Genomic DNA, 19,341 nt, shown 5'->3' on the forward strand with positions numbered 1-19,341 from the left:
TTCAATAATTCCACACATGTCAGCTGCATCGATTGGGATACTTAAATAAGTATCAACTATAGTAAACAAGAAAAACATCACTGTCCCTTTAAATTTCTCGCGTGTCGTAAGCCACTCCGACCTGTCGTAAAAACCACATGGCCTCACCGTGTTTCGCTTCGGGCTGTCGCTAACGACAGTTTTAAATTCAGTTTTGGGTTGTTTTATTTAAAAGATAACGCGTCTCATTTCACATGTAGTTCGCAGGCGACCCCTTTCCCTTGGGTTGCGGCACGTGGGCACGGGTGGTCGGGCCTGCACCATGTTTGTGTTGGTGGAGATGGTGGACACGGTCAGGATCCCTCCGTGGAGCTTTCAAAGACAGCTCAACGAAGCTGTGTCCGAAGAACTCAACAAAAAACTGGCCAATAAGGTAAAATAATATCTCAGTATTTGAATATCTGCACTTTTAAATCTTGTTTGATACCAAAGCCTTTGATGAATGACACGATACGTCCATTGTTTAACCCTTTCAGGAACAGCTATTCAAAATGTGGCCTTTAAAGACCTGCAATCACATAACGTAAATTTGAGCTACTATTAGTATATTTTGAAATCATAAATTATTATTGTATTCCTTTGTACAAGTCCATTTATAACTTGATTCATCTCATATCATTTCCTGAACCGCTTTATCCTCACTAGGGTCGCGGGGGGTGCTGGAGCCTATCTCAGCTGACTTCGGGCCAGAGAAGGGGGACACCCTGAATTGGTGGCCAGCCAATCGCAGGGCACAGGGAGACAAACAACCATTCACACTCATACCTAGGGGCAATTTAGAGTATCCAATCAGCATACCATGCATGTCTTTGGAATGTGGGAGGAAACCGGAGTACCCGGAGAAAACCCATGCAGGCCCGGGGAGTACATGCAAACTCCACACAGAAAAGCTCGGTTCACAGTTCTGGGATCAAAGGTTCGATCCCTAGGTGGATCCCTATATTGTGGAGTTTGCATGTTCTCCCTCGGCATGTGTGGGTTTTCTCTGGGTACGCTGATTTCCTCCCACTTCCCAAAAACATGCAGAGTAGGCTGATTGATCACTCTAAATTGACCTTAGATAAGAGTGTGAGCGTGATTGGTTGTCCATCTCCTTGTGCCCTGGGATTGGCTCCAGCACCCCCAGGATCCGTGTGAGGATAAGAGGTACAGATTACAGAAAATGAATGGAAAAATACAAATAAATAATTTGTCCTTTTCTAGTCAAACAGGAATGGACTGTCAATGGCAACCAATAAGTTAAATGAGTGTGCTATAAGGTTGAAAAAAAGACATTTGTGCATAAGAGGGTTAAGTCCTTTTTTGTGCATCACGGTTGCCCCTTTTTTGTTCTCCCAGGTGGTCTACAATGTCGGCCTTTGCATATGTCTGTATGATATCACGAAACTGGAAGATTCATACATTTTCCCAGGTGATGGTGCATCACACACAAAAGGTATGATGAGGTTTTATGTTGTCCTCTACTTCCTCTTGGCCCCAAAATCTATTAAATTTGGTCTCTGGTTACACACAATTTTTGGCAAATGCCATGTTTCCCTGTGTCGAGTTATACCTGTCAACCCCGGCCAATCCCCCTTATTAAGTGATTAAAAACATGTACAAATGCAACGCGACACATATTTACGTAATAGGTAAAACGAGATCGGTTTAAAAAAAAAACGTACTTAAAAAAATCCCGTACAAAAGTGGTTATACCGTGTACACAATTCGAAATGATCAAAAAACGTATATAATACGGGAAAAACGTATAAGTTGACCCTGTGAGATATTTCGTTACCATATTTTCTGGACTATAAGACACTTTTTTTCATAGTTTTGCTGGGCCTGTGACTTAAACTCAAGTACTCCCTATGTCTTTTATTTTTGTCAATTTGACCGCCAACAGCTCATTATGCTGTGTTTTTTAGGCTATAGTTCTCCAAAAAACTGTACTATGTAATAATAACAGGTTCCTATTTTTTCTTTTGCTCCCTATTTTCCTACCACATAAAATGTTGTATAACTTATACTCCAGTCCAAATTATACATACCGTAAAACCTCTATTTCTAATAGAATGGCACTTTGGTGGAAGAATAGAAAAAATGAACGACTCTCTCTAATTGAACGGCACCTCTAATTGGGTGGCACTACGGGGGAAAGTTTGAAAAATAGAACGGCATGCCGTTGTAATAGAGGTTTTATGGTAAAAAAATCCCCCTTTATTGTGCATTCTTTGGCTAATACGACTTATACACGTGCGACTTATATATATATTTTTCCCCCTTTTCCTTGTGCATATTTTGGCTTGTGCGGCTTATACGCAGGTGCGACTTATAGTCCGAAAAATACGGTACAGTGGTACCTCGTCATACGACCGTTCGTCATACGGAATGCTCGTCTTACGGGGGAAATTTCGATCGAATAATTCGCCCGTGATGCGGTCAAAGTTTCGTGATGCGACCAAGCCAGGTTGCCATGGCATTTTTTTTGGCATATCTTTCGTGTATAACAATATTTACGAGCACCGGATGAGCTATTCAGACCAGGAAACGCACAACGCGCATGCGCGGTGAAAAGAGGGCTTTCTGGGTAATGAAGTATACTCGTGCGCACAACGCCGACAGGCAATGGCACTAGGCGCCGTTCGAGGGGATGCGAACACAGATGCTACAAGCTAAAAGGAGCCGCTAGCCAGCGCCCCCGAAGCTCCCATGCGAATCCAACAAAACCACCCAGAGCTGCCACCCAGGAACGTGGCGCCCTACGTTTTTCATCCAGCCGGAGATATTCGCACTGCCCCACACCTCCGGCTACCCCCTGGATGAACTAATCCGCGTTCCAGTGACAGCTCTAGCGCTGCTGAGGGTAATCCTCAAGCGCCTGAGGTGGCCCAACAACAACAACAACATGAGCAGCGGCGCGATCGCTGATAAAAGACTGCTGCTCGTTGGCAAGTGGTCGTGCGTTATTCGATTGTGAGGACATTTGTGTGCATCATTTTCGGAATATTTTGAAGGGAATAGTACGACAGCAAACAGCCCATCGATAGCGAACGTGAGGGTGGAGTGTTTGTTCCGTTTACGAGTGCGTTGTGTGGAAGAAAAAAAACGAAGCCCCCCGCCCCTTTTGTGCCCCTCTCCCCTCGGCGAAATCTGCCCAATTTTAGTTAGATTAAACACTTTATTTCTATTAAACCACTCGTTATTTATTACTTTGTCAATATATGGCGAATTATAAGAAATAAAACTTTTTTTTCAATCCAATATCCTGTTTCTGGTGTTTTTTTCAGAGAGTTGGAACGAATTAATTTGTTTCCCATTCATTTCAATGGGAAACTTTACCTCGAGTTACGAGTAACTTGTCATACGAGCTCAGTCACGGAACGGATTAAGCTCGTATCTCGAGGTACCACTGTACATGATTGTGATTTGTAGTTCTTTTGAGGTAGAAACAAAAAATTTAAATTCCTTCATGCGACCTGAATGTGATGTTTTTTTCTTCCTGGCAGTGCATTTCAGGTATGTCGTTTTCCACCCATTCCTGGACGAGATACTGGTTGGAAAAATCAAGTACTGTAGTCAAGAAGGTGTTCACGGTAAGTTTGTTTGTTAGAATTTTTTTGAAGCAAAATACAGAAACAATAAGCCTAATTAGTGCATCCAGAATTGAGATCTCCATTTTTGCAGTGACCATGGGCTTCTTTGATGACATTCTCATCCCACCAGAGTCTCTCCAGCAACCCACCAAATTGTATCCTGTCAAGTATAACATCAGGGTATGTTACATAGTTACATAGTTTGCGATTGTGTCTTCCTTAACTACCGCTGAAGCGACGAAGCTGAGCAAGTTTGGCTTTGGGAGTACGAGACAGATGAGGGGGCGCACGACCTCTACATGGACCAAGGAGAGGAAATCCGTTTTCGAGTGTCCGATGAGTTATTTTTGGATACGTCGCCAACGGGGCCAAAGATTGAGGAGACAGCGCCTGCCCAACCTGGGCAGTCGGCGGCAGCAGCGGCCCCCGCGCAGGATACCAACGAAAAGAAGAATGCGCCGTATACTCTGATAGTAAGATGGGCTATTTCTGTTGCTAGTAGCAATATTAATGTTACCGAACCTTCTGGACTATAAGTCACACTTTTTTTCATAGTTTCACTGGTCCGGCGTCTTACTCTCAGGTGCAACTTTTATATCTTTTATTTTTTCACTCTGACTGTCAACAGCTTCTTATGCAGTTTTTTTGTCTATAGTTATCCCAAAACTGGTAATATGTTACATTAACAGGTGCTTATTTTGACAGTTGTTCCTTATTTTCCTATTATTTTAATGTATTATGTTGTATAACTGAGGATAAGCGATACAGAAAATCAATTAGTAATGTTGTATAACCTACACTCCAGTGCAATATATATATGTATATACCGTATTTTCACGCCTATTTGGCGCATCGTTTTTTACGCCGCAGTGTCAGTAACAAGTGCTATTTCTGTATTTTAGACACACAAAGCATGCAGCATTTCATTAGACGCATATATATTATATATTATATATGGATTAACACCGAAACGCAATAGCGCTGGCTACCGGAAGCAGCTTATGTCCGGGTTCCGGTGCGCAGTGACTGCTGGGAAATATAGTTATTGGACGCTACACCCACACGCTAAAAACACGCTTTAAAAAGGCAACGGAAGCAAAACTGAGTTCGGCAGTGCTTTATTTGGACATTTTACAACTTACTCACGTCATCATCACCCACAAATCCATCAAAATCCTCATTTTCTGTGTCCGAATCAAACAATTGTCCAAATGAGTCTTCCAAAACGCGGGGTCCCACGGTTGTAGTTCTTAAGCCTCCGGGAATGACGGCAAGCTCCGAGTTATTATATATAATATATATATACATAGTTTACTGTCTAGCTTTGAATGCTCTGTTGACGCCAACATTTAGCGGCATGATTTCTTTTGTAAATACAGCCGAAATGACCGCCAGCACCAAATTAGTGTGGTTGCCATCATACTAACTGTATTGAAGAACTGGATGTATTAAGAACTCTATATCCCAGCAGTCACTGCGCAGTACTTTATTTACGGGAAAATAGTAGAGTCGGGGGCTGGTTTCCGTAGTTGTCCTATTGACTGATTTATTTTATTTTATCGTGATAACAATTACTCAGGTGCGACTTATAGTCTGAAAAATATGGTTCTGTTTATGTTTTCTACTCTTGCAGACTATAATCTTTAGCGATGAGAATAGTAAGTATTATAGAGATTTCAAATTTTCAGGTTTGCAGGTTAAAAGTGTTCACTTTTGAATATCCACTGTAATATAATACTGAAATGTACCTATTTTGTTTCTTGTCTTAGGGTACCATTTCTGAGCCTGGACTTGGCCTTCTATCCTGGTGGAACAATTAAAAGGAGCAAGAGAAGATATGAATCATCATCAGGGAGGTCAGAAGGACGTGTTGTGCGAAAGCAGAACTTGGTTTTGGACTTTGAGTCCTACTGCACAAGGAGACAGACTGGGTTATGAAGAGATTTGAAATAGGCATAGTGGGGGAGAACACGTGGACGTTGTTCACGTTGAAGATTATACTCAATAGAGCTACTTTTCAAGCATCAGTTAGAATATAAATTAATGGGCCATTATTATTAACAAAAGGATCCATCATCTGCCCTTTTTTAGTTATTAGATCTAAGACTAGATTGTAGTTGGCCAATCATTAAGCATTGAGCCATTATGTCAAGTAACATGATAAATTATCATTTTAATTATCAACAGTTAAACCGATTGTGACATACTAACATTCGACCAGATGATTATTTTTTTCGTTTGATTTAAAAGGATGCCTGGTGCCAACATTTTTTTTTGCAATTGCCTACTTTAGTCGCATCTGGAACCTTACGTGCGTAATCATGCATCAACTTAATCAAATGATGTTTTTTTTTATGGTTGATGTGTTGAGCATAAAATTGCCAGCCGATAGAAGCAAATCTTATAGATGCTGGATTTTAATCAGGACTATTTTTTTAACGGGTGGTGAACGATATTCAGATCAACTTAATATCAGGGGTCATCATTTTGATTATTGTGATTTGTCATTTGTGGGATGACAGAACGCAACGAGGGATTAGAGACAAGCCTTTAAATCCTACAAGGACATGTATAAATGTATACCCAAAATGTGTTTCATTTATCCGCTGTGAGATTATTGGGTGACCAGCTTGCTTGTTTATTTAAACTAGGTCATTTTGGATTTTTCAAAAGGTAAATAAAAGCCGCATATAAAAATGATTTAAAATTATGGCTTTTGTTGCATAAAAAAGAACCTGCATGTACATTTCTGCTGCAGACTTATGTACTATACTAGCCAAATATTTATATTTGTTATAAAAAGTTGCTGTACAGGTATTTTGTGGATGTCACATCACTCATGGTTTGCAAAGCTTATTGATTTTTCATTATGCTTTAAGCAGTGGTGGACCGTCAGGGCCTGCAAGGCCTTCTCTGCTGGCGTCAACACTTTCCAAAAATGACAAAGTAAAGTGCTTATTCATAGTGTAGTGGTTCCCTTCCCTGACTGCCATGTGGGCAGGTTCGGTTCGCATCCCAGTTGGGAATCATTTTTCCCTTAAATAAAAATAACCATGTGTAGTCAATACTTTCCAATAATGTCAGGGTAAAGTGTGGCTACTTCATAGTGTAGAGCAGGGGTCTCGAACTCAATTTACCTGGGGGCCGCTAGAGGCCGAGTCTGGGTGAGACTGGGCCGCATCAGGATTTCCACAAGAAAAGCACTGATAAAACATTCCAACGTTATCAAATATCTTTATTTTTTAACAAAAAATAATGAATTAAATAAATTAATTTAAAGATGAATAAAAAATAAATCAATCAGTAATACAAAACCAAATAATACTAATGAGCATACAGTAGATATACACTGGCTGGCTAAGTAGAGAAAATGAATTATTTTTATTCCGTTTCAAATGTCTGTATTAACAGCTCTTTAACCTTTAACTTTCTGAACTTGAATGGAACATTGAACATGAAATATTCTGAACACGGCTTCTCTTGCCTACTCCTTGCTGCTAGAGACCTGGCAGCGCTTCTTCTCACATAGTCACATTTGGCTTGAGGGAGGAAGCAGTGGAGACCCTCAGTAGAGCTTGAAGATGCTCATCAGTAAGTCTGGACCTGTACTTGGACTTATTGAAGTTCAAGGTGGAGAAGAGCTTCTCACACAAGTATGTGCTCCCAAAAAGGCACATGGTCCGCTTGAACCTTCGGGAAAGTTCAGGGAAGCTGGGGGTCAACTCTCTCAAAAATTGCCCAAGCTTGTCTGCTTCTCCACTCACCTCCCTGAACTTGGCTTTGAGTGCAGAGTTGCACTGCAGGTCAATGAGCTCCATTTGAAGCTCAGGAGGGGCATCTTGCACATCAAAGGAGAAGGGGTCCGCAAAAATTTGAAATGTGGCTTTGTGTGTCTTGAAGTCTGCAAATCTGTGATCAAATTCCTCCTGTAGCTTCGAAATGGCCTCAACATACTTCTCACCACTGAATGGTGTGCCTGCATCCACGAGAGCCTTGCATGCTGGGAAATGGCAAAGGTTTGTCTAAGAGAGCTGGGCTTTCCATAACACAAGTTTAGTGCAGAATGCTCTCACGTTGTCATAGGCAGCACTGACAAGTTGCCCCTGGCCTTGTAGCTTCTTGTTCAGTACATTAAGCTCATGTGTGATATCAACAAGAAAAGCCAAGTCCATGAGCCATTTGGGATCACTTAGCACAGGATCAATCAACTCACAAACGGCGTAGCTAGCTTTGACTGCTGCATTACTGTCTTTGGTAGCCTTCTTGAAGAGATCCTGTTGCCTCATAAGACGTGTTTTAAGACTGGCAACCTGGTTGGCTCTCTCATCTCCCTGGTATTTTTCGTACCCCTCAGCATGTCTCGTAGTACAATTACGTTTCAAATTGTATTCCTTGTGCACCGCAACTTTTTCAGTGTAAATGAGACACGTCGGGGTGCCCCTGTGTTCAACAAAGAAATATTGCACTCCCCACTTTTCTTGAAACTGTCTGTGCTCATCACCGACCTTTCTCTTCACGGCAGGCTTTGAAAGAGACATCTCTGGGGCTCTGTAATATGTTTTTCCACTTGGAATGAGTCTCGGGTTGATCTTTCACATTCAGTCGCGCGGGTTTGTGGCGCATGTGCACTTTAGCTCTCCGCTTCAATCGCGGAGATGGCTACAGACACTGACACAGGCTGGATCACGGATCATAGCGCCTCATTCAGTTCTATGCTGAGAGCAGCGGAGGAGTGTGCGCGCCGAGCGGAGTGATCGGCCTCACGGCTTCTCCTCCGCCCAGCTGATTGGAGGAATGAATGAGTGAGTGAGCGAGGCTCTGGACAGCCCGGCCGATGTCCCGCCCTCCAGAGCCGTATACCTCACCGTGATTGGTTCATTCAGCTCCGAACCAAAGTTCCCTCTAATTTTTTGTTGGTCTGAGCAGAAAGACAACCTCCCTGAGCGCACTGAGTACCAGTGTGAGCAACATCATCGGTACTCGGATGATTCGCCTAAAGACGTTTCGCCGACGGACGTTTGACAGACGGGCAGGTCGCCGAATGGACGTTCCACCGAACGTCCATTCGGCCGAACGGAGGTTTCGCCGAAACGGGATTCGAACGCTCGCCCCGCCGGATCGTGTGTGTACAAGTTTTTCAACCTCGGCCCGCGGGCCATATACGGCCCGTTAGGATTTTTAATCCGGCCCGCCGCCGGTGTTGTCCAAATTATAGTAAAAATCAATGTTCGTCTACCATCAATGGCAGTCCGGGAATAAGCACTCTTGGGCAGGCAGATGTAGCAGAACCGAGCCGTAAAATGACAGCAATCGGGTCAAATCCATCCTAAAACAGCATTTAATGATTAAATACAAATACTGGATGATATCGCGATGGAGGCAAAAAAACGTCTATAGACGTCCATTCGCCAAACGGCTCAAAATGCTCTCAAATTCGGTCAAATCCAGCTGAAAACAGCGTTTAATGATGAAATACAAATACTAGTATTTGTATTTCATCATTAAACTAACAAATACTAGTACGACCTGTCCGTCTGTCAAACGTCCGTCGGCGAAACGTCTTTAGGCGAATCATCCGGTCACGACATCATCATTGCTCGCTATCGGCACACCAGTATCACACCTGCCACAAGCAGGTGCATGTCAATGTTCCCTCTAATTTTTCATGTAAAACATGCTGTAAAACAAGAAAAACATGAGTGGACAGAGCTACTGCCACTGGCTGCCACTTAAACGGCGCCATCATGGGGAAAGGGGTAAAAAAAAAAAATAAAATAAAAAAAAAAAAAAAAAAAAAAAAATTAAAAAAAAAAAAATCGATCTTTCATATTAAGACGGGGGCCGCAAATTATCGTCCCGAGGGCCGCAGTTGGCCCGCGGGCCGCAAGTTTGAGACCCCTGGTGTAGAGGTTCGTTCACCTGACTGCCGTGTGGGCAGGTGTGGTTTGAATCCCAGGTAGGAATCATTTTTTCCCTTAAATAGAAACAACCATATGTAGTCAAGACCTTCCAATAATGACAAAGTAGAGTTTGGCCACTTCATGGCGTAGAGCAGTGGTCCCCAAACTATTCCAGAAAGGGCCGCAGTGGGTGCAGGTTTTCGTTCCAACCGGTAAGAGGAAACCTTTCCACCAATCTGGTATCCTAGAAGTGCAATCAGTGGATTGCAGTCCGGTGCTTCTTTTTTCAGCAGAAACCTCATTGGTTAAACTGTTTGTGTTGGACCCTGACGGCACACCACTGCCAAGTATCATTTTAATGTCTAGAAGTAAAAAACACTAAAGTGCATGTCATCACAATGTTCATAATGTGCAATACTGTATTTTAAAGGATTAAAGCCCAACCAAAAAGTATTTACAGCTCCCCCCACTGACTAATGCACGTTATGATGAAAACAATGTTTTTTTTAAGTATGAATGCCTAATCAACACGTATTTACAGCCCCGCCCCCGCCCCACCCACTGACTAATGCATGTTAATAAGAAAACAATGTATTTATTTTTTTAAGTATTAAAGTCCAACCAAAAAGCATTTACAGCCCCACCCCCCCACACACACACTGAATAATGCACGTTATTATGAAAACAATTTATATTTTTTGTGTGTCTATCTTTAATAGGCGTGGCCAAGGTCAGAGTTCAAATAGCCGACGTCAAACCCAAAATGGCTGACTAGCCAGGAGGCAGCACGGTCGTGCACTGCAGAGCAGCTCTAAAGTGACGATTTGCTGAAGAAAGCCTGACAAACTTCTCACAGGACGATGCAGCACATTCGGTACGTTATCATTTGGGGATGTCGAAGCCCCAGTTCTCGTCTTAAGAGTGATAAGAGCATGATTGGTTGACGTGATGTAGCCCCATGTGTGTGCAGACAGCAAAATGTTTGCAAACAAATTGGCTACATTGCGTTACCGATCGCTCTTTGTTTAAAAAGAAATCATTCCATTGTGTGTTTCAGTCCCTCAACGAGCACAGACTGCTGGGAAACATCAAGAATGTGGCCAAAACGACCAGAAAGGGGCATCTTGTCGACGCCATGACAAAGTGAGTCATTTTTAAATAGTTCCGATTTTCTCTATCCGTGTAATATTTAAACGTCAGCGTTCAGTATTCAAGGCTTTGCGCAATTGGCTCGTTTTTCATCATGATACATTCAACTTTTGAATGAAAACACTAACTAGCTTGGTGTTTTTTAATAGCAAAAACCTGTGGATAAGTCACACACACAAATGCCATTAGTGGACGTGTAAGGAATAAACAGTAATCCCTCGATACTCGCGGTTAATGTAGACCAGACATGGCTGCGATAAATGAAAAACTGTAAAGTAGGGTCATCCCTATTGAATTTAATTAAGAAAATACTATAGTGGCAAGTGTAGGAGTAGCTTCCGCTTGTGAGTTTCACATCTTTCTGAACTTACAAATAATGATCGAACATAGGCTTTGTCATCATACCCAGATAATTGCGTATGACGAAATTGGTAAAAAAAAATTCTGCCATGTAGTGGAACTGTGCACTCAAATAGATTATATACTTTTACCACGTTAACTTTCTTAAAGACCTAAGGGCTTGGACCATTTCATTTTTAGTTTTAAATGTGATTTTGACAAAACCTAAGAGACATTTATTAGACAATAGTGCAGGTGTCATTTTTGACTCATTTAAACATTTTTTTCCTTGGCATAAGAAGAGAAAAATGAAGCTTTTTGGATATTTATTTTTTAAGAATGAATGGATTTGAAATAATTGACTGAAAAACTCAAGGCAAAAGTAGGATTTATTTTATTTATTATTTTCATGTAATTTGTACCTTGTGGGCCCCTGTCCAGTGTGTTTTCTTTATTTCCCACCACATCAAGATCCTGATTATTTGTTTGTGGAGGAAAACATGAAAAATAGACTGGATAGGGGCCTTTAAAGACTAATCCATTTTTTAGTCTCTACGGCAGACAAAAAAAAAACCTGACCATCATTGCCTTTTGATGTATTATAGTTTTTTTTTACTTAATTAGGCCCTAGTCTGTATTTCCTTTTTTTATGTAACTTAATCTATTGTGCCTTGACCCGTTTTTGTTTTCCAGAGTTCCACCCAAGGGGGACAAGGTTTCCTGCCTATGTACAGATAGGCTGATGCACCCCCCCATTTCTCGGTGCTGGGTGTTACGCCAGAACCTATCTCCAAACTTTTTCAAAATAAAAGGTAAGACCTTGCGAATAGTTTTTTACTTAACTGTGTATTGACCCCCCCCCTTTTTTGTTTTCCAGAATTCCACCCAAGGGGGACAAGGTTTCCTGCCTATGTACAGATAGGCTGATGCACCCCCCCATTTCTCGGTGCTGGGTGTTACGCCAGAACCTATCTCCAAACTTTTTCAAAATAAAAGGTAAGACCTTGCGAATAGTTTTTTACTTAACTGTGTATTGACCCCCCCCTTTTTTGTTTTCCAGAATTCCACCCAAGGGGGACAAGGTTTCCTGCCTATGTACAGATAGGCTGATGCACCCCCCCCATTTCTCGGTGCTGGGTGTTACACCAGAACCTATCTCCAAAGTTTTTCAAAATAAAAGTTTTTAAATGTATACATGTTTGTCTTTATCTAACAAAATGCAAGTAACAATTCAAGTTAAAAACATTTATTTACAGGTAAACATTTCAACTTTAGCATACTTGGTTGGCATTACATTGAAGTGTTGATTGATGTCTCCAGTTTGTCCACCTGTAGACATAAGATAAGACATTTTAGTTAAAGGTTCACAAAACAATTTTACACTTAAAATTAGTTTTTGTAAAATACACTTAGAAAATAAAAAAATGGGGAATAAATACTTAGAAAACACAGGGTATATACACTTAAAATTAGGGAAAAAATGGGGCATATACACTTAGCAAATAAAAGAAATAAAAAAACTGGGGTATATACACTTAGAAAAACATGGGAAACACAAAGAAAATAAAATTAGGGGAAAAAAAATGGGGTATATACACTTAGCAAATAAAAGTAAAAAACTGGGGGAATAAACACTTAGAAAAACATGGGAAACACAGAAAATAAAATGGGGTATATACACTTAGCAAATAAAAGAAATAAAAAAAACAGGGTATATACACAGAAAATAAAATTAGGGGAAAAAACGGTATATACACTTAGCAAATAAAAGAAATAAAAAAACTGGGAATAAACACAACAGGGTATATACACTTAGCAAATAGGGGGAATAAATACTTATAATTCCTGCTCTAACATTAACTGAGATCCTTCTTACCTTAAAGATTTAGTCAAAGAGCTGTGGAAATAAATGGTCAGTGAAACATCACCATGATGATTTAGGCTTTTATTTAATTTGGATTTTCAGAAGTACAGAGACACCATATGATTCAAGTGGGCAACTTGCGAGGAAGATCTCTCAGGCCTGTTTCATGCAAAAAAATAGCAAAAGTTAGAATATATAGAATGGAGGTGGTAATGGGGTTTAGTTTTACCTTGATCTGGCCCAGTCTCCTCTTCTATAACCTCAATAGTGCTCTAGGCATGCTAGAAGAGCTGCATCTTGGTGCTAAACAGGGAAAATTTGCACACAAAAAAAGGCATAAGTTAGCATATATAGAGACTGGAGATTCAACAGATAGGCTAAGTTGTTTTTTGGGGGAATTAGTTTTATCTTGATGCTAAACAGGGAAAACTTGATTTAACCAAGGTATTTGGGGGTTGCCAAACAATTACGGGATAGAGGAATCTTACAAGAAATTTAATAAACAATCAAAATAAAGAATGAAAATTAGTTAGCGAGTGCCAAGTGCTATTTCTCCTTTTCCAGACAAGGCGATTAAATATACAGACTGACGTTTACAGCTAGGACAAGGGTGTCAAACTCGGGTCACAATAACGTCAACTCAATATTTTGATTTTTTTTTCTATTTAAATTGGATTACAAAAAACTATCAAAAGCCCTAAATATTACGTTTTTATAGATCTAAAAAAATTTTTTAGTTTGAGCTTTTTTTTCTTCATGAGGGAAAATATCTTATAATTTGTTTTTCATTTCAAAAGGAAACAAAATATTTTTGGGAATATGTTCAATATTAGTGCAAAGCAGAATTTTTGAGATTTTACTAAATGCTTTTTGAACTAAAAACACAAAAAGGGAAAAAATGATTAAAAAATTACAATTATTGATTTAAAAAGGGGAAAATGAGGAAATATATTATACATGTATAATCTTCATTTGAATTTGATCCAAACAAAGTCGGCACTTATGATTTACTTTCTCGGGCCGCACAAAATGACGCGGCGGGCCAGATTTGGCCCCCAGGCCGCCGCTTTGACACCAGTGAGCTAGGAGAAAGTTGGCTTAATAGTTTTGTATACGGCGATTAAATATACAGACTGACTTTAACAGCTAGGAGAAAGTTGGCTTAACAGTTTTGTATAAGTGATTTTTTTTTTGTAAAAACAGAACAATTACAAATCGGCAACGGGTGCTTAGCACTTGCAATGAAAACTATCATTACATACAACACTGAGCATTTACCCAGCAAACTGTCGGTTGATGACTCGGCGTTGTTTGATTAAATTTAAAGTCTTGCCACACGACTCAATAACGGACAACACACTTTTTAAGTCAAATAGTGTGACACTAACGCTAATGTTAACTAGTACCATACAGCACAGAGCCTGTGGGGAAATGAAGCCCAAACTTTTCCAAACTGTCGACGGTGTGTTAAACTTGGCATTAAACTAAGAGATTTGTTGGCGTTTTGGGCTCAATTGATTGCTGAAAAATATCCCGATAGCGTGATAAAAACGCATTTAGGAAAGTAAATTGCTCTGCTCCTTACCTCGTCGACCGTCAGCGTGTGACCGGCTTTCCGAAAGGAACGGTCACTGCGCATGCGCTTAATTAACTCAGCTACGTCGACAATAGGCGTAACCACGCCCATATTGTCCCGCCACATTGAAAGTTTAAAAGATGGTGGCTTGCTTACCGCGCTCCAAGAGGTGGTTTGTCTTCCCAACACATTGTCTATGTTTTGAAGATGACGTAGAATAGTCATGCGTTTTGTGGTCTTGGTGCTACGAAACAGTACATATAATGGAAAGTATTGACTGCACATGGTTGTTTCTATTTAAGGGAAATGCCTCCCTTGTAAGTACCTTTTTGATAAAAAAATACCTAACTTAGTCATTCTTTTTTTCGACATAATTAGTTGCCATCCAGTTGTTTTTTAATGTTGGACTTGGTGTATGGGCCTTCTGACTCTTTTTTTTCCTTCCAGAAGGTGGTCTGTCCTCCCACCTCAATGTCTATCTGTTAAAGATGACATAGAAAAGTCGTGATTTTTGTGCTGTTGATGCTACAAAACAATATGTTGATTGAAAATACTAGTTTCCGACACATGGAGCAGACCTTGAACGCATCACTTTCCCTTCGCAGCCTGCAAGTCTAATTGCGCACGCGCAACCTCGCATCACCCGATCGGAAATCTCCGCCAGTTGCGCACGTCCGACGCCGTCACATCAGGTTTCCCACTTATTTATTTAATTCGCTCCTTATATAATAACACGCGTCGACTTAAAGCATACATCGGGAGAGCGAACCGAGCGTCCTGCTAGTTGATGAGATCGTTGCTGTAAGTAACATTTGTATTCATGGTGCATGGTGGCGAGCGTCACGAGAGGCTTTGTTTTTGGATGGGAACAGGAAGTGAACATTACACACAGCTATTGTCCGATTTCTTGAATAATGCATTTTAAATTACAAATATATATATATATATTTATGCTCTACTGTCTGTAAAAGATGAGTTGACAAATATTTGACGTGTACGTGATATGAATGAAACCAATTTCCGACTCTTTCCAGTATTCTTACAACAGCATTTTCCCATGCCGATTATCATTAAGTAATGTTAGTGGTGTAAAAATGTCTTTTTTGGGGGGAGGAGGGGCGGGGGTGACGTCACTCGGTGGTGGCCTCCTGCTGCTATTCTGACGTCACTCGCGAGCATCGTACACAGGAGTGGGCGTGGCACAAAAACAATGGTGAATCATCCCTTCTGAAATAATGATAAATTGTGGGAAATGTTTATTTATCGTTTATTCTATTCAGGTGTTTTATAATCATTTTTGATAGAAATATCTGTGACAATATTTTCAAAATAAAATAACGGATAAGGAAATGCATTTAATTTGGGGGGGATTTCTTAACTTGGATCTTTTTCATATCTCAAGTCACTCATTTGCGTATAAAAAAATTCGTAACCTGGAAATATCGTAACTAGGGGCATTCATAAGTCAAGTTATGACTGCATTTGATTAAAATGAGCTCCCCACCGTCATCAAATGTAAAGTTCTAAAAAAGTGTGACAACTATCTCATCGTGTTTCTGTCTCCCCCTGCTGTTTCTACTCCCAGCATGTCCTCCTGATAGACTTGAAGAGACAGTGCTGACCTGGATAACTTTCCGAGACTCCGCCCCACACGGAGCAAGGCATCGCAAAGACAGCTGTGTTTAGCGGCACCCCGCAGCTTTCCCACCCAAAGTCGGCATGACAGACCCCGGCCTCACGTCCCCCTCAGCGACCCCGCTCCGATCCCCCGACGCACCGCTTACTGTGTCCTTCCCCTTTCTGAGGGAGGGCAGTCGAGTTTGGGAGGAAAGGAGAGAGCCACCTCTACCCAGGGAGCTCCCCAGCCCGCTGCCGACCAAACGCACCCGCACGTACTCGGCGTAAGTCGCTCTTGTGAAAAACTCATTTGCCAGGGCCTATCCCAGCTGCCTTTGAGCACGAGGCGAGGGACGCCCTGAATTGGTGGCCAGCCAATCGCAGGGCACGCATGTCTTTGGAATGTGGGAGGAAACCGGAGTACCGGAGAAAACCCACACAGGCCCGGGCAGAACATGCAAATTGTAAATGTTAAATTTACACCCTAGATATAAATCCTAAATCTAATTGGTAAGTTTAGTGTTCAACCAGCATAATTTTGGGATGTGTGAGGAAACCGGAGTACCCGGAGAAAACCCACACAAGCCCAGAGAGAACATGCAAACTCCACACAGTGAGCACCGACCTGGAATCGAACCCTCGACCCCAGAACTGTGGGTACTCGGACGTTTGGTCGCCCGGACGTTTGGTCGCCCGGACGTTTGGTCGCCCGGACGTTTGGTCGCCCGGACGTTTGGTCGCCCGGACGTTTGGTCGCCGGACGTTTGACAACATGACAGAGTTTACGGTTGAAACCAGCTCTCAAAATTATATTCATGAGAGAGAGAGTTTAATATGTACTGTTGAAACCAGCTCTCAAAATTATATTCACTAAACGACCAAACGTCCGGGCGACCAAACGTCCGGGCGACCAAACGTCCGGGCGACCAAACGTCCGGGCGACCAAACGTCCGGGCGTCCAAACGTCCGGGCGTCCAAACGTCCGGGCGACCAAACGTCCGGGCGTCCAAACGTCCGGGCGTCCAAACGTCCGGGCGTCCAAACGTCCGGGCGACCAAACGTCCGGGCGACCAAACGTCCGGGCGACCAAACGTCCGGGCGACCAAACGTCCGGGCGTCCAAACGTCCGGCGACCAAACGTCCGGTCACGGAACTGTGCAGTCGATGCGCTAACCGCTAGGGCACCTCTTGTGACATTGATTCCAGCTAAATGGGTTTTTAATTGTTACTTTTTGATGTTTCTATTGCACCTTGTCAAATGCTCTTGTCACCCATATTTGAGATCTTCTCGATGAAGGGAGCAAAAAAATTAGCGGTGTTACAAAAATGTATGAGTGCACATTCAGAGTCCTGCAAAGTAGCCATTTTGGATGGGTAGGAAAATCTGACAGGATACTGACTGGAACAACGGTAGTATTTGATATCTACTTCAGCCCCTAAAAGCGTCATTTGTATATGAAAAGATTACAATTGCTTTCAACACAGTCTGGTTTCCAAATTGTTTGAATTTGAAAAAGTCGCATAAAACATTCTTAATATTGAATTTCTCCCCTTTCTGTTTTTGTGTGACCCCAGCACTGTCCGAGCCCACTCGGGTCCCGTGTACAAGGGCGTTTGTAAGAACTTCTCCAGATCACAGGGGCACGGATTTCTCCGACCCAGTCACGGCGGCGAAGACGTCTTTGTTCACATCTCAGAGTGAGTTCTAGTCCGCAAAAGATTCCGCGTTCAATATCCTCCAAGTGGTATGATTAGAACATCGCTTAACGCTGTAGTTTTAACCCGTCTTGCGTGTTTACGATTCCAGCATCGACGGCGAATACGTACCCGTTGAAGGCGATGAAGTCACGTACAAAGTGTGCAGAGTGCCCCCCAAGAACCTGAAGGTGCAGGCGGTGGAGGTGAAGATAATTCATCTGAACCCCGGTACGAAACACGAAACCTGGTCTGGGCAGATCATCAGTTCTTAGGACGGCGGTGGATGTAAACGACAGTTGGAGATGGAGGGACTGAAAAATGTACTACACGTGCATGCTTCCTTTTTATGTTACACTTTTAGCCACACATTAGCGCCGCCGGGCTGGGCAATTAACCCACAAAAAGGGCCGTCTGCAGTGGATTGAGGTTTTTAGTCCCACCGAACTATACGACATCAATTCAGTGTCTTACATGTGTAATCAGTTGATTGCAATCCTCATTGGGTGAATTGCCCGTGTGGCCTTGATTGGAACAAAGACCAGGACCCCCCTTTGTGGAATAATTGCCCACTTCTGCGATTAGAGGATGCTCCTCCTCGTAACTCAGATGGGGAGCATGGAAGGAGTTTCATTATCACATTAGCTAACCGCTAACAGTAGGGAAAGCGTTACGATTCAGTTAGGGTTCTTTGTCTTTGTTTGACAGACTGAAAATACTTGCTTTCCTGATATTTAATATGGGCTGAGATATTGTTCCTGGTGCTTAAGATTCACTGCAAGGGTCTTCAAGAAACAACGATCCTTGTTTTGCTAAAGAATCTAACTTTTGGAGCGTTAAAATGGGAAAAAGTCAGTTGTGGGAGTTAATGAGTGGTCAGAAGCAGACGCACAATATGGGACTTAGATTTCAAACGTTTTGCTGTTTAATGTTAAAACACTGCAACTATTCACTTTAATATTATTGTCTCGTGTTTGTTTATTTGTTGATTTTTCATCAAGGGAAATGAGGGTACTAAAATGTGAGATTTGACACAAAATAGACGCGATCTGGTTGCACTCGTTTTACTGTCGTGTTCAAAAAAGAAGAAAAAAAACAGTGTATGGAGCCATGATCTGATGAAATAGTCATTGTGTGTGTTTTGTGTATGCTTAGTTTGTATGTTAATGGACTACATGACTTTATATTATAGTTAGTCATTGTCACTGAACTGTTGTATTGTAGAATTTCAGGTTGTGATCAGTTTTATTGTGTTCTAACTGTTCTTCAACCTTTTGGAAGTTTCTTCTGTCTGTGTCATTGCCTGAAAAGCCAATGTGGGATTTAGATGCTCTTCATCTCAAAAGTTTGGTTTCCTTTGGTGGTAGGTAGCATCTAGCGAGCCTTAGAAATACACGAAACCATTCCATGATTCTGTGTTTGAGTCTGTTTTGTTTTTAAAAATGATAGACGTTTTTTTCTCTTGCATATAAGCCGTATTTGTAACTTTAAAAAATGACTGAATCAAGGGTAAGGCTTATATGTGCAAAAAATTAGACTTGACATGCACAAAATTGCAAGGTGAAAAAGACGAAACACCATAATGCT

The 19,341-nt window shown here is 41.7% G+C and overlaps 2 protein-coding genes and 2 long non-coding RNA genes across 9 annotated transcripts; 3 read left to right on the forward strand and 1 right to left on the reverse strand.

The window, feature by feature from the left end:
- The first annotated feature begins 106 nt into the window (after nt 1-106).
- On the forward strand, nt 107-6,321 carry polr3h (polymerase (RNA) III (DNA directed) polypeptide H). The gene is made up of 6 exons (XM_077620040.1): nt 107-412; nt 1,378-1,474; nt 3,528-3,614; nt 3,706-3,769; nt 3,850-4,087; nt 5,384-6,321. The coding sequence occupies exons 1-6, from the start codon at nt 302-304 to the stop codon at nt 5,432-5,434; spliced, it is 648 nt and encodes a 215-aa protein (XP_077476166.1). The 5' UTR covers nt 107-301; the 3' UTR covers nt 5,435-6,321.
- Nucleotides 6,322-10,252: 3,931 nt separating this feature from the next.
- LOC144088811 (uncharacterized) lies at nt 10,253-12,194 on the forward strand. The gene is made up of 5 exons (XR_013304944.1): nt 10,253-10,388; nt 10,572-10,657; nt 11,696-11,814; nt 11,880-11,998; nt 12,063-12,194. It is a non-coding gene; the product is annotated as an uncharacterized LOC144088811 (long non-coding RNA).
- Nucleotides 12,195-12,232: 38 nt separating this feature from the next.
- On the reverse strand, nt 12,233-15,487 carry LOC144088391 (uncharacterized). Of its 2 annotated transcripts, none has more exons than XR_013304867.1 (4): nt 14,599-15,487; nt 13,096-13,169; nt 12,879-13,025; nt 12,233-12,331 (listed from the first exon to the last, which is right to left on the reverse strand). It is a non-coding gene; the product is annotated as an uncharacterized LOC144088391 (long non-coding RNA). The 2 variants fall into 2 exon arrangements; XR_013304866.1 differs by lacking the exon at nt 14,599-15,487 and adding an exon at nt 14,452-14,594.
- Nucleotides 14,606-19,165, forward strand: csdc2b (cold shock domain containing C2, RNA binding b). Of its 5 annotated transcripts, none has more exons than XM_077618773.1 (5): nt 14,615-14,759; nt 15,048-15,134; nt 16,028-16,343; nt 17,635-17,757; nt 17,867-19,165. In XM_077618773.1, exons 3-5 carry the CDS (start codon nt 16,162-16,164, stop codon nt 18,027-18,029), a joined length of 468 nt encoding a protein of 155 aa, XP_077474899.1. In that variant the 5' UTR covers nt 14,615-14,759; nt 15,048-15,134; nt 16,028-16,161; the 3' UTR covers nt 18,030-19,165. The 5 variants fall into 5 exon arrangements, with proteins under 5 accessions (XP_077474901.1, XP_077474899.1, XP_077474898.1 ...); XM_077618772.1 differs by having other exon boundaries at nt 14,622-14,759; nt 15,048-15,243; XM_077618775.1 differs by lacking the exon at nt 15,048-15,134 and having other exon boundaries at nt 14,606-14,759.
- The last annotated feature ends 176 nt before the right edge of the window (nt 19,166-19,341 follow it).

This window comes from Stigmatopora argus, chromosome 14 (assembly GCF_051989625.1).
Source record: "Stigmatopora argus isolate UIUO_Sarg chromosome 14, RoL_Sarg_1.0, whole genome shotgun sequence".
In the NCBI taxonomy this organism is placed as follows: domain Eukaryota; kingdom Metazoa; phylum Chordata; class Actinopteri; order Syngnathiformes; family Syngnathidae; genus Stigmatopora; species Stigmatopora argus.